Source organism: Sinocyclocheilus anshuiensis, unplaced genomic scaffold (genome assembly GCF_001515605.1).
Source record: "Sinocyclocheilus anshuiensis isolate Anshui unplaced genomic scaffold, SAMN03320099.WGS_v1.1 scaffold569, whole genome shotgun sequence".
NCBI lineage: Eukaryota > Metazoa > Chordata > Actinopteri > Cypriniformes > Cyprinidae > Sinocyclocheilus > Sinocyclocheilus anshuiensis.
Window position 1 is genome coordinate 534,412 of NW_015536511.1, and position 14,168 is coordinate 548,579.

A 14,168-nucleotide genomic window follows, 5' to 3' on the forward strand; every position below is an offset into this window, starting at 1 on the left:
TTAAAGTTGTCCAAATTAAGTTCTTAGCAATGCATAACTTTTAGTCTACTTTTTATGTACTTCTCAGAAATATACTTAAAATGACATTTAAGTATACTTGACTTATACTTAGAAAAAGTCTAAATATATTTTAGCTATACTTGTGCTCCTAGAATCCGTGTTTTCATTGATATACGGTAGGGGGCGCTATTACACATCTTCTGTACAGAATTAAAAAAAAAACACAAGTGAAGAAGAAACCGAAACAACAGATGCTTCCACATGTAATCTAACACGATCCTCAGACATAAAACAGCATCAAAACTGTGTAGTGTTATGGAATAAAATGTCGACCAATGAAGAGGTAATAATGACTGTCAAGCTTTGGGGTGTTGATCGACTTTATCTACGTTTTGATTATCATTCTAAAGCAAGTCTTTTTTCAGCTTTTTGTTCAAAATGTTGTTTATTTCTTTATTTTTATTTATTTATGAAACTTACCCACATTCAAGAATGCATGAAGCTAGAATAAAATGTTTTTATTTACAAGCAGGTACCCTGTTCTTTTGTTTTGTATGTTCAGATATTCATGTAACAAAATATGTACAAATTGAATTGACTGAATAGATAACACTTTAAAAATACATTTTTTTTTCTATACTCATACTTAAGCTCACGGAATCTGCCTATGTTGTAGGCAATGACATTCAGTCATAGTAGTTTTTGATAGTTTTTACATGATGAGGAAAAATTAATTATGAGGTAGTTAATTTTGCAAGATGCTAATCATATGCATGAAAGGCATATTGGCAGATTGTCTTACTATGCAATAAAACGTATGCAATTTCCCCAAACCAGTCCATATTTTTTAGTGCGTAGAAGTATGAAAATTAGAATGCACCCACAGTCTGTGAAAAGCAAACAGGAAGTGTTACCTCAGCCTGACTGTAGGGCCCCTGATGGGAAGTGAGGTGTGTGGAAGAAATACATTTGACATTGATTACTTAAGACCCCTTCTGAAATGCCTTTTCAGCCACACACCAATCACTTCTGCAATGCTTCTGCCCTTTTCAACGATTGAAGCGCAATCCAGCAAACACAACGGACATGCTATTCAAGCTAATTACAGTCACGTCAGCTATTGGGGGGAGGTGTGTCCCCTCTGGGAGCCTGCGTTCTGTATTGGGAAAGCTGCTTCATTAGTCTCCGGCTCTTTTCATTAGCAAAAACACTAAGAACTTAAGCACCCGCACTATCACTTTGACATCACAGACAATGTGTTTTTCATCGCATTATGTATCCAAATCGAATGTGTTGTTTTCATTCTTTGCATGTAGATAATGTATATTGATGTACCACTGCAGTATTACAAATAGCTGTCATACAAATACTGAATTAGGTTAGATCTTTGCTAGCATGAGTGCTTTGAATCCTATATTACTGAAATTACATCACTTTATGCTCTCATATCTCATATCTTTTCTTAGACATGCATTGCTATAAGAAGAGTGTCTCTACAGTCACATAGTTGTTTATTCACTGTACCACAAGCAATAGTTTCCTGCTGTTTCATAGTATAATCATTTCCACAGTCCCTCTAGTACACACTCACCGTCATAAAGACACACTGCAGTTGGAGGTATAGAGCACTGCATTCCCACTGTATGCTTTAAACAGGCTAGAATGTGAAAGTACTTCACTACAAGGGTTTCCCTTGGCTTTTGTGTATCACATCAATATATTGACTTGCAGTTGGTGTACAAAAATATGTATTTCTAATTAAATGTTGGTTGATTTATTTTGTGCAGTGTCTTGAACATCTGCATGGATATTGCGTAAAGTACTTCATCAGACTCCAAACAGAATTGTGAAAATTACACATTGCCGCAATGCTACATCACTTTTGCATGGTTGATAAGGAAATTGCTAGTTGGTTGCTTATTGGCTGAAGACTGAAAATCCCACTCTCAAGTCTCTATGATATTCTGCTCTTTAACCCTCTGGAATTCTTCACTTGGGGGTAACACTTGTAATCTTCAGTGGTCAAAACAGAATAAAGACAATAAGCATAACATTTTGTGAATGAAAGTAATGTTTATTTTATTTTAGTAGATTTCATGCTACTTGACTAGAAATTCACCTCTATTATGTACTATTTATTTCAACACGTTCTCACTCCAAACTCGTCACATATTAATGCCTGGACAAGACCACTCGGCGTTGCTTTTTGACACTCAAGGTACCTCTTTACTGTAATTTTTCGACGCGCAGGTCCTCCGTTGTTTTCAGTTGTTTGTCTTAATTTAATGGTTTGTATGCATTTTTTTTTGTATTGAAATAATTGTATGTAATTTATACTTTCATTGGAGCAGCTAATCCCACCCCTACCCTAAACCTACCCACTTCTGAACAATATAAAACAGGTAACAGCCAAATATATGTACAGTCACAGGCATTTATTGCAAAAACTGCATAAAATAAGGTTTTAATCGCTGAAAATGATCCCGCTACCTTAACGCGCTTACATCTCAATAAAAAAAATACTCCCGTCCCGTAGCATGACGCAATCGGTCACGAGACATACAAGAGTCAATAGCATTTCACAACCAAAGCTGACGTAAGGCTTCTTCTGGCGGCATTTTTTGAATTTGCACACAGACTGCAGCACACAGGAAGAGCTTTACGGCGTAAATAGTGTAATATAAATAAAACTTTTGTGACTGTTTACATTGAAAAATCACACCCCAACATATATGCAATAATGGCAATATTATTACCCAATATTTAATTTAATCATGACGATAAAATTCCAAGTACCTTTTCGTGTCGGCATATTGACGCCAAGGGTTTCTTATTTAAAGCAATGGAGGGCACTGGACAATGGACGGTTCACTTTTGGAGGGTTTTCCACTGGGTACAGTACCTGGTACTTTTTTCAGTACCACCTCGGTTGAGGTTCCAAGTGAACCGTACCATTATCAAAACTTGACGTGTAAACTCCGCTGATCACTGATTGGCCGGAGAGAATCGTCACTATCTGCGTCACTGAACTTACAACACAGAGACACAACAGAACCGCTAGATTTAAATCAGCACAACCAGCGAAGGATTGAACGCAACTGTTTTGAAAGAGCGCACCTTTTTTTAACAACCAAAAAATGGTTGTTTCATTGTCTGTTGAGGAAGTACACACGTTCCTCTCGCTTATAGCAGAGGAGCGGATCCAGCGAGAGCTTTATGGGGCGACGCGGAATGAAAAAGTTTTTCAGGATTCACTGTAGTAGAGGCGGCACAACTGTAACGACATGTGAATAATCCCGCCCACTCTAAAGCGGTACTAAACTGCAGTGGAGACGCAAACCGAGCCGTGCCATGCTGTACTGAGCCGTGCCGAGCCAAGTCGTACCACACAGTGGAAAAGCGCCATATTATGTGATGAGTTGGGAGTGAGTGTCACAATACGCTGGAGCACGGGAACGAGGAGACGAGGAGACATAGAGATTTCAAAAAACAAGAGTCTTTAATAATCCAACAGGGAGTCACAGAGCACAAGGAAGACGTTCACAACAAGTAGACCCGACAAAGGAAGACTGAACAAACAGGAACTTAAATTCAAGGGATAATTACTTAACACAGGCGCACGGGTGGGAACTTGGGAGGCGGCTCAGGAGGAGGACGGACACTGGGGAGGGGGCCGGCAGACAGAGACCAGGAAGGTGACAATGGAGGGAGGAGCCAGGGAGGAAACAGGAAGAACTTGGAGCCGGAGGAGCCAAGCAGGACCCAGGCCACAGCCATGATGGTGACCCACGGTGGAGCCGACGGAGGGAGGAGCCATGGAGGAGGAATGGCCACCGACTCCAGGGAGCTGACCAATGGCGGCGGAGCAGGTGGTGGAGGAGCACGAGGCGGAGACGGTGAGCCGATGAGCCAGGGCGACGGGGAGGATCCGGAGGTCCTAGGCGGAGCAGATGGCTGGAGGCGGAGTCAAGGGAAACTCCAGCCACGGCGACGTTGAAGGATGGCAGTCCCGCGGAGCTCGCACCGCATAGATGGTGGGCTGAGGGCGAGCAGAGGGGCTGCCAGACGTCAGAGGAAGAGGAGGCAGGCGCGGGTGGGAGGGCGGTTATTTGTGAGCCTCCGGGCTTTCAGGCCAGAACTTGGGAACGGGAGCCCTCTCCTCTTCGGTGTGGCACAGTCGCTGCACCATACACAGCTCACCCTCAGCCGCGGTGCAGGGGGCGGAGCTCCTCTCCACGCTCACACCGTCCGCGGCTTTCTCTTCCTCCTGGCGGGCATTGTTGCCAGCTCACACACCTTGACTGATGTCATTTGCAGCTCCAGCTCCGCGGCGATCCTCAGCACTGTCGCTCCGTGCGGCGATGTCTCGTTGGTCGCAGCGGGCTCCGGCTCTCCATCAGCGGTGGGCTTGGGCATGCGTTCCGCACATCGTGGAGATGGTGGGCTGGGCACTGGGTCGGGAGTGGAACTGGCGAGATTCTCCTGGGAATAGGCGGGGAACGTAGATCCATTTCTCGCCAGTGTCCACTCCACAAAGGCGGCGAAATACGCTCGAGGACTACCTTCAGACAACAGCGCTGTGCACGAGATGTTCAAACTGGCGTCGTAGAACACACAGAGCGCATCGTCCGGGTAGCTGGTTAGAGCAGCGATGACCAAGAACAGCCAGGTATGGCCCTCGAGCGATCTCTCCCCCTGCTCCGGCAGGAGGAGGAGGTATTCCGGACGGGAGAGGGGATCCATAGAAACAACGGAAACAAAAAACACTGAGGAAAAACGGAGGGAACACACGGAGGTAACTGTATCCTTGGTCGGGTCTTCTGTCACAATCCGCTGGGTCACGGGAGAAAAAAGTACGTTAGTGTAAAGGGGGGAAAAACTGTTTATATAGTATAAAAAGCATTATGGCTATGGAATGTCCCAATAAAACATGGAAACCAGTGTGTGTGTGTGTGTGTGTGTGTGTGTGTTTGTGTACTTGTTTATGCTACATTGAGGAGACCAAATGTCCCCACAAGGATAGTAAAACCTCATTTTTTTGACATTGTGGGGACTGGCCTGCAGAATGATGTTTATCTGAAAGTGTTACAATGCAAACAGGTTTTCTGTAAGGGGTAGGTTTAGGGTTGGGATTGGTTTAAGGGATAGAAAAAATAATTTGGTCAGTATAAAATTAATAGAAGTCTATGGAAAGTCCCCACAATTCACAGAAACAAACGTGTCTGTGTGTGTGTGTGTGTGTTCCTATAGCAAGTGCCACAAAATTCACCAAGATTCATACCATTCCAATTAAGTAAAATTTGTACAAATTCTAAATATTGTAACATATTTTGTTTAACATCAAATTTAGGGCTAGGGTTTTGTTCAAATGAAAACTCACAGAGGACATGTATTTTTTTCTGTCTTGTTTTCTTGCAATTATGAAATATTTTTACATTTATCCGGAGAATGTATTTTTATCGACTTTTCCTTAAGTTATATCAGGAAGCAATAAGGCAGAAAACGAATAATACTGAATGGCCTCTGTGGGCTAATATGTTTGTATTAGTATTATTGCAGTTCTGTTTGGTGTTGCACACTTCACCTTTACACAAAAAGTCAGCAGTACATTGCCCATTTTATTAAAGTGTCCACGTTAAAAAAATGAGTCGAAATAACGTTTGTTTTAGTTTGCAGCAGTTGCATCAAACTGTACTCTTTCTCTTTGGTAGCAACACATTTACAGCATGCTTTTCATTTCTACCAATAAAAAAATACCAAACAACAAAAGACTGTCTAAACAAAAGCCACATCCTTCAAACACACTGCTAGCGTGTTGCTGTGTTTAACGAGAATGAGACTCCGATCATTCCACAGCCATGTCATGCCGTCAACACAAACCTGACAAATGTGACATTTTCACACACAATAAGCCCAACAAAGCTATAAAAGATGACAAACAACGAGCCTATAGCAGGCATGAGATTGTGGCTCTTGAAGAGGCATGCAGCTCAGAGTTATAGAGAAGCAAATGCATCAAATATAACATGGCCTGTACATGAGGGTAGAGGGCAGAAAGACAATGCTGTATGATGTAGAGCCATACAATCTATCCACACAGGGTTGCTGGATAACTAGTGTCTTAGTTGCCCTGGACTGTAGAACACAATTATATGAGAAAGAATGAAATGTGGAGTGACCAGAAGAAATAAAACCTCGCAGCAAGGACAGCCACGTTGCAGTGTAAAGAGCGATAAGATTATATTTCACCAAGTGTGTGTTTGGTTTGCTGTGGAGATATGACACTACTGTAATTCAGTGACATGAAGCAAGTGTGTGGATTCATGGTGTAAATGCATTTACAGTATGCTGAAATGATTGAAACAAAAGCTCTGTTTCAAAATCTAGTAAGCCTCTGATATAGGCAGGTATGAAGGCATCATACTGTAGGTGCAATTTTGGCGAAGGTGGTTACAAAGGTTCTTCAAAAGACATCTTCAAAAATATTTTATTTTGTTATACTTTATGAAGTGATTTTATTCCATGAATAAATAAATTCACATTTATTTATATATTTATTTATTTGTTTGTTTGTTTATTTGTTTGTTTATTAATTGCTTGATGGCTTGTTTGAAATGCTATTACATCAAAATTTTAGATACCAAGTTTCATAATTATCAGCACCAATTCTGATATACAACAAAAACTGATAGTCTAACAACAGTAGTCTGACGAACATAAGAAAAAGATTCTGAAGCATATTGACATTTTTTTACACACATTATATTATTATTATTATTATTATTATTATGCTTTTTTATTAACAGTAAAATAACCAAGACAATAATGAAAATTATAGAACAAAATAATTAAAACAAAATAAAGCACCGGCTTATCGGTGAACGCAGTGGACTGTGCCATGTCATAGTATGGAGGCTGGAGAGGAATCTTCTGTATCTCATCCTCCTTGTCCAGATGAACAACCTTCAAAGGCAACAGAACCTGAGATGAAGACGCCATTCACAGCCGCCTGGGAATTGTGCTAACCTGTCTGTCTACATGCACGGTTAATCTGTACAAAGACTTAAACACTTAAACAGTACAGTTTCAGGGCAAAATAGTACCATTCACTGGGTCAGGACCCTCAAACTGACACCTCTGTACCTTCTTTACATCTAAAGGGTTCATAATAGTACCAAGAGTACATATTACTACACTAAGGTAGTGGGTAGATTACTTACAAATTGTAGTCCGTTACTGATTCCACATTACATGACAAAAGTTGTATTTAGTAACATAATCTATTACCTGCATGTCATGTAACCATTAACCAACATTAGTGAACCGTGAATATGCAAATGTATTACTCAATTATTAACTTATCTCAATATCTCAGGGAGTACTTCAAGTAAATGTATTAGGTTAAAGACTGGCTGATTTTGGGGAATCACTGGAATACATTTAAATGATGCGAATTTGTGCATTTTAAAATGTTTGAAAGCCAAATATATAGTAATACGTATAGTTAAAAAAAAAAAAAATGTGTTCATCAGTATTTGTTGAAATGTTGAGAAAACACTTCTAGTGGTCTAGTGGTCAAATGCTATGGCCTCTTAATGTTCTTCAGTAATTATAGACGAGTAGTCTTTGTGTGAAAAGCCAGGCCTATTCACAAAAATGATGCAATTTGTAAATGAGTTTCTGAAAAGATTTTGTCTACTTGACTCAAAGTGAAATGCAATCCAGTCATTCATTGAATTACATGTCTCTCTGGGAAATTCAATAATTTTTGTATACGAATGTTGATACTGTTAAACGGTATAATCGACCACTATTTCCTGTATAGTTATTCTAGTATGTATCAATCTTTTTTTTTTTCCTTACACAATACATCTTTTGATTGTTCATGTCCATTTATTTATTTTTTAGGCAAGTGTTCATGTAAAGCATCATTGTATTAACCGTATCAGGATTTATTTTAGGATAATGGCTGGCTGCCTGTACATTATCCCTTGCTTGATAAAAATATAACCCATGACAAAACAGATTACAGAGAAAACAATCCAAAATGTATTGTATATTGTGTTATTCTCTTGGATTTAGCCACTTGTCTGTGGCTATTTTATGTTCCTTGTATCTGGAGATCAATGATATAAACAGATGGATGTCTCTCTAGAATGCTGGTTCTGGACAAATAAGCCAAAAGTTTATTTTATTGGTTTTTGAACCACAGCAACAAAATAAAACTCCTATGTTGTGAAATACTGTTTGATCACAGTTTAGATTGTTACCCTCGGTGTGAAGGAACACATAGTGATCTATGACTTTGTTTTGAAATGTTGTCACACCAAAAATACACTTTCGGTGAGAATAGGCCAATTATGTGAATGGTACGGCAGAATCACTGTGTATTTCAAGTTCTTGTTGTAGCAGCGGTTCTCAATAAAGGGGCCAGGACCCACTAGGAGGCCTCAGTTAAATAAATAAACAAATAAATAAATAAACATTTTATGTAATTGAATCTCTTTACGGACATCAGGCATTTCTTTCTTTGTTTCTTTCTTTATTTCGTTCTTTCTTTCTTAGCTAGAAATGCTAATGCCACTTTTGAATAAGCTGTTTCCATTGGATCAAAGAGAATTAGTTCTACAGGCTGTTGATGTTATGCATGTATGCCTGTGAATTCACAGTGCCATTTATAACAGCAGTCTGTTTCTCTGAAACTGATGAGCTTCATTCAAAGGGTTGTTGGCCACCTGCTGACCTCTTCGCATCACATGCAAAAGAAAACCGGGGATAAAAGAGAGAAAGTGTCTCAAACATGCACACAAACATGTTTTTCTGACTAAATTTAAGTTTTGCAATATTTCGCGCCAGAAGTTCCTCTAGGGGTGCAGAGGAAAAGAAACCATCGACCTGAGGATGCAAAGACACTAAAATGGGTTATGCAGTGATATACAAGATGCGTAGGGTGGCAAAAATAACGACGGCTCATTTTTCGCCCACAGCTCAACAGAACAACCACCTTAAAACTGCTGTAGAGAAAACATACGCTCTCTTGCCTATGAAAACGAACACAGCAGAATAGTACTTTCATTCCGTCATGTTTAATGGGGTGTGCAAAACCTCTTCCAACTAACTGCTAGATGGAAAAACGATGCCCGAGCCCATCCAACGAGCTCAGCGAAGGCCTCGGCCTCATTGTTTTCAGAGCAATTTTCATTAGGCTTACAGTGTGCTCCTTATGAAGCCCTTCCCGCTTCACTGGCAGCAAGCGCAATGTGTTTAGAAGTTTGGGATGGGATAGTTTCTCAACCCTTAAGTACTAAAGCGGAAAGTCTTTTCCGACCCTAAATAAAACGTCTGGAGCTGCTTGAAATTGCGACTGTCATCGAATGAAAGAAAAGCGAGAACAATCAAGCGATAGCAGCCAGCGTTTTCGTATTTTCTCACGAATCAAAGACGAGAGAAGACAACAACAACAACAAAACAAAACAAAAGACGGAGCCGCTTACATGTGCAGCGGGGTGGTTGTTTGGCTTGGAGGGCTGTTTTAGTGGTTTGATGTGACTGAATCGAAATGCCTAAATGTGGGATAATCCTCCAGCAAAGATGGCCTTTGAGTAAAGATTCCCAACAATCACCTCCTGCCTATGTCACATTTCTGAGGGATATCTATTCACTGTAAAGAGGACTTTAGCTTTACGGAAGATTTCTGAGACAGTGGAAAAAAATCAATTTAAAGGAAGAATAAAAGGCTTTGCTGCCTCTTTGTTATGGCAGCCAACTATTTTGTTTCTTGTTATCTCTTCCCTGTGGCCTTGCTGAGAGGAATGGGGAGGGAGGAAAACGCTATGGAGGCTCTCGCAGGTTCCCTCATTACCTAAAAGTAACACGGGGACAGTGTCAGTCAGGCTTATAGTGGCCTTTCATGTACATGCTGCTTATCGTTTTGGTGCAGGTACAGTATCGTCTGGGTCAGCTTTGGGTGATTCTATAACAGGTCTCACCTTTTGAGCTAAATTTAACTGTACAAGAGACTTTTGCATAATTATTGAGGGTCATGTGTGTTATGTTGCCTAATAAAGTCACTTTCAAGGACCACATCAAGTGGCTTGACAGATGGAGTTTTATTTCCTGTGTTGACGAATTTCCTACTGAAACTAATCTAGTTAATAATAATAATTTGTTACATTTATATAGCACTTTTCTAGGCACTCAAATGGCTCGTTTGCACTGAGCGGTCCGGTCCGGTACAGTACAGTTCGGTACGCAATTATTTCCGTTTCCACTATCAGAAGTTGTGAATGGTACCAAAATAGCGAACCATACCGTACCACTTTTTTGGTACCCTTCCGTTGGGGTACCTAGCACAGCAAAGGGTACCAAAAGGGTGGAGCTAAACTCACTGCAGAACGTTGATTGGTTGACTAGAATCGTCACTTTTGCGTGATACAAGGGGATAAAGTGTCCTTCACTCGTTCCGCTTTGCTGTCCATGAGTGTTGGGCTTATTTACATCAGAGTGCGCAAACACAAAAAAATATAACCGTGTATTTTATAATTTTATATTTTCACACAGACAATAGACGTTTCTCAATATGCGTTCTTGTCTGTTCTTGTGGACTTGTGAAACGTCGTTGCCCAAAAACTGCATAATTTTCTAAATTTACTGTTATTGTGTCATAAAATGTAGTTTTAAGAGTTTTTCAGGTGAGAATGTAATTGTTTAAAACTCAAATCTGTGGTTTATTTATAAAGATAGCACCTTTTTGAAAATTTGCTATGCCGATTTCGGAGCTCCAGGCGATCACCGGGCACTTAGTGCTTATGTGTCCACCTAGATCAGCCTTAGCTCGGAGCTCCAGGCGATCACCGGGCGCTCAGTGCTCATGTATACGCATAGAGCAGCCTTAGCTCGGCTAGTCCTTCTGACATTTGCCTCTGGCTCTGATGTCTCTGTAGTGATTAAACACAAGATAAAATTAGTTTTGGGTAGGCTATATTTAACAGGCATTCATGGTCTCATGAATCTATTATTTATTCCTGGTCATATCGTTTTGGCTGAGCACAAAGTTATGTTTAACTTTATATATTTATTTTGAACTTTACCGTAGTACAGGGCTGACTTTGTAGCATATACGTTTGACTGAATTGTTTGCTTTTGTCTTTATTTCTTCTTATATAAGCCTCTTATACTTTGTACTTATACGTTTATAATGGCTATTATTGTTCATTAAAACTGACATTTAACAAAAAGAGGCAGAGTTGTGCTTATTGTCACGCTTTATTGTCTATCGCTACTTTTCAGCATACACCACGCCTATCAAGAAGGGTAGGCTACTATTGGCAGTGGAAACGCAAGCTGGATCAGGGTTACCCGTACCGAATTGTACTGTACCGTACCGCTCAGTGGAAACGAGCCAAGAGCACTTTACATTGTGAGGGGGGAGCTCCTCATTCACCACCAGTGTGCAGCATCCACCTGGATGATGCGACGGCAGCCATAGTGTGCCAGAACACCCACCACACACCAGCTTATTGGTGGAGAGGAGACAGAGTGATGAAGCCAATCAGTAGATATGGGGATTGTTAGGAGGCCATGATGGTCAGAGGCCAATGGGCAAATTTGGCCACGAGGCCGAGGTCACACCTCTACTCTTTTCAAAGGACATCCTGGGATTTTTAATGACCACAGAGAGTCAGGACCTCGGTTTAACATCTCACCTGAAGGACGGTACTTTTTGACAGTATAGTGTTCCCATCACTACACTGGGGTGCTAGGACCCACACAGACCACAGGGTGAGCACCCCCTGCTGGCCTCTTCCAGCTGCAACCTAGTTACCCCAGGAGGTCTCCCATCCAGGTACTGACCAGGCTCAACCCTGCTTAGCCTCAGTGGGCGACCAGTCTTGGGCTACAGGGTGATATGGCTGCTGATATGATATGGTGATATGGCTGTTTATTAGTTGTCTAATAAACCTGGCATTAAAGCATACAAATATTGTTGGCTCTTTGACAAATTGCTTTTGTTCCTCTTTTGTAAGTAGCTTTGTATAAAAGCAAATGTAAATGCATAAATGTAAACAGTAAGTTGTGTTGACAGACATACAGAAGTATAATGACTTTACGTTACAACAAACGGCTGTTCATTTCAAAGCAAGATGCAGTTCCCAAGTCATTTTACTTCCGTAATGTGAAGTGTTTCCAAGTGCAATAAGATATTCGCTAACAACAAAAAACATTTAGGGCAGGACATGATTTACCGAGAGCTGAATGGAACGTGAAATGTGTTTGTTACATGCCAGAATGAAGCCAGGTGATTAGAGGGGAGAGGCTGTCAAAGAAAAAGGGATTTGTGCTGTCAGTCAAAAACAAAAGTAATTTCGGAGGTGGAGAAAGACAAACACTATATTTCTATGGAAAATAATGTGCAGTGATAAATAATCCCCGTCTCAAAATTTAGTTAAACTGTTGGTTTCAAGTTGACAAAGCCAATTAAAATCCAGTTTAGATCAAGTTTGGCAGTCTCACAATAGAAACATTCTGGGTCAACTCAGGGTTTGATGCTGAGTTTATGATGAACTGTGAAACGTGCATATGACACTAACAGCAAACGTCCTATGTGAAACACAATGAATAAATAAATAATTACAGTTAGTAAGCTCTGTCATTTAAAAAAAGCTTTTTTATGCATTAATTATAAAGCTTTTACATTACATTACACACTACCTTTCAAAAGTTTGGGGTCAGTATTTATTTCATTGTTTGGTCCTTTAAATTGTTCAAAAATGTCAGTAAAGACATTTATATTGATTGTATGTCAAATGAATGCTGTTCTTTTGATCTTTCTCTTTACCAAAATGTCCTAAAAAAGAAGCAGCACAATCATGTTCAACATCGATAATAAAAATAAAAGTTTATTAAGCAGCAAATCAGGATATTATAATTATTTCTGAAGTATCATGTGACACTGAAGACTAGAGAAAAACTCAGCTTTGACATCACAGTAAAAATTCAACGTCGCCATCACAGGAATAAATTCAAAATGTATTAAAACAGAAAACTGTTATTTTCAAGTTGCAGTTATATAATGAATATGGGCTTAGAGTGCACACTCTGATCTTTAATTTGAGGGTATTCACATCAAAATTGGAGGAAGAATTACAGCTCTTTAATATGTACCTCCCCTTTTTCAAGGGACCATAAGTAACTGGACAATTGACTCAAAAGTTGTTTCATGGACAGGGTTACTCCTTCGTTATTTCTACATCAATTAAGCAGGTTCTGGAGTTGAAGTGTACCATTTGCATTTGGAAGCTCTTGCTCTGAACCACATGATGTGGTCAAAGGAGCTCTCCATGCAAGTGAAACAGACAATTGTTAGGCTTCAAAAATAAAACAAATCCATCAGAGAGATAGCAGGAACATTAGGAGTGGCCAAATCAACAGTTTGGTACATTCTGAGAAAGAAAAAAAGCACTGGTGAGTTCAGCAACATAAAAAGGCCTGGATGTCCACAGAGGACAACAGTGGTGGATGATCAGAGGATCCTCTCCATGGTGAAGAAAAACCCTTTCACAACATCCAGCCAAGTGAAGAACACTCTCCAGGAGGTAGACATGTCACTGTCAAAGTCTACAATCAAGAGAAGACTTCACGGGAGCAAACACAGAGGGTTCACCACAAGGTGCAAACAAGATCAGATTAGACTTTGCCAAAAAAATCTAAAAAAGCCAGACCACTTCTTTAAAAGCATTCTTTGGACGGCTGAAATTAAGGTCAACCTGTACCAGAATGATGGGAAGAAAAAAGTATGTAGAAGGCTTGGAACAGCTCATGATCCAAAGCATTGCCCACAAAGGATTCTCAACAAAATATTAAAAATTAACATTTTATTTATGATTATATTTATTGTCCAATTACATTTGAGCCCCTGAAAATGGGTGGACTGTGTATAAAAATGGTTGTAATTCCTAAGCATTTTATATTATATTTATGTTCAACCCCTTGAATTATAGCTTAAAGTCTGCTTTTCAATTTCATCTTGATTGTGTCATTTTAATTTATTTTGGTGTAATACAGAGCCGAAGAAAATTTGTGTCAGTGTCCAAATATATATGGACCTAACTGTGTGTGTATATATATATATATATATATATGAAGAAAGAAAGAAAGAAAGAAAGAAA

At 39.9% G+C, this 14,168-nt stretch overlaps 1 protein-coding gene across 2 annotated transcripts in view; it reads right to left on the minus strand.

Annotated features, from left to right (window-relative positions):
• nectin1b (nectin cell adhesion molecule 1b) overlaps positions 1-14,168 on the minus strand; it is a 228,968-nt gene that overhangs the window by 15,052 nt on the left and 199,748 nt on the right. For both annotated transcript variants that reach the window (XM_016490688.1, XM_016490695.1), the window contains one exon: positions 6,868-6,963. In XM_016490688.1, coding sequence (XP_016346174.1) covers positions 6,868-6,963 — 96 coding nt within the window. The remainder of the gene's footprint in view (positions 1-6,867; positions 6,964-14,168) is intronic.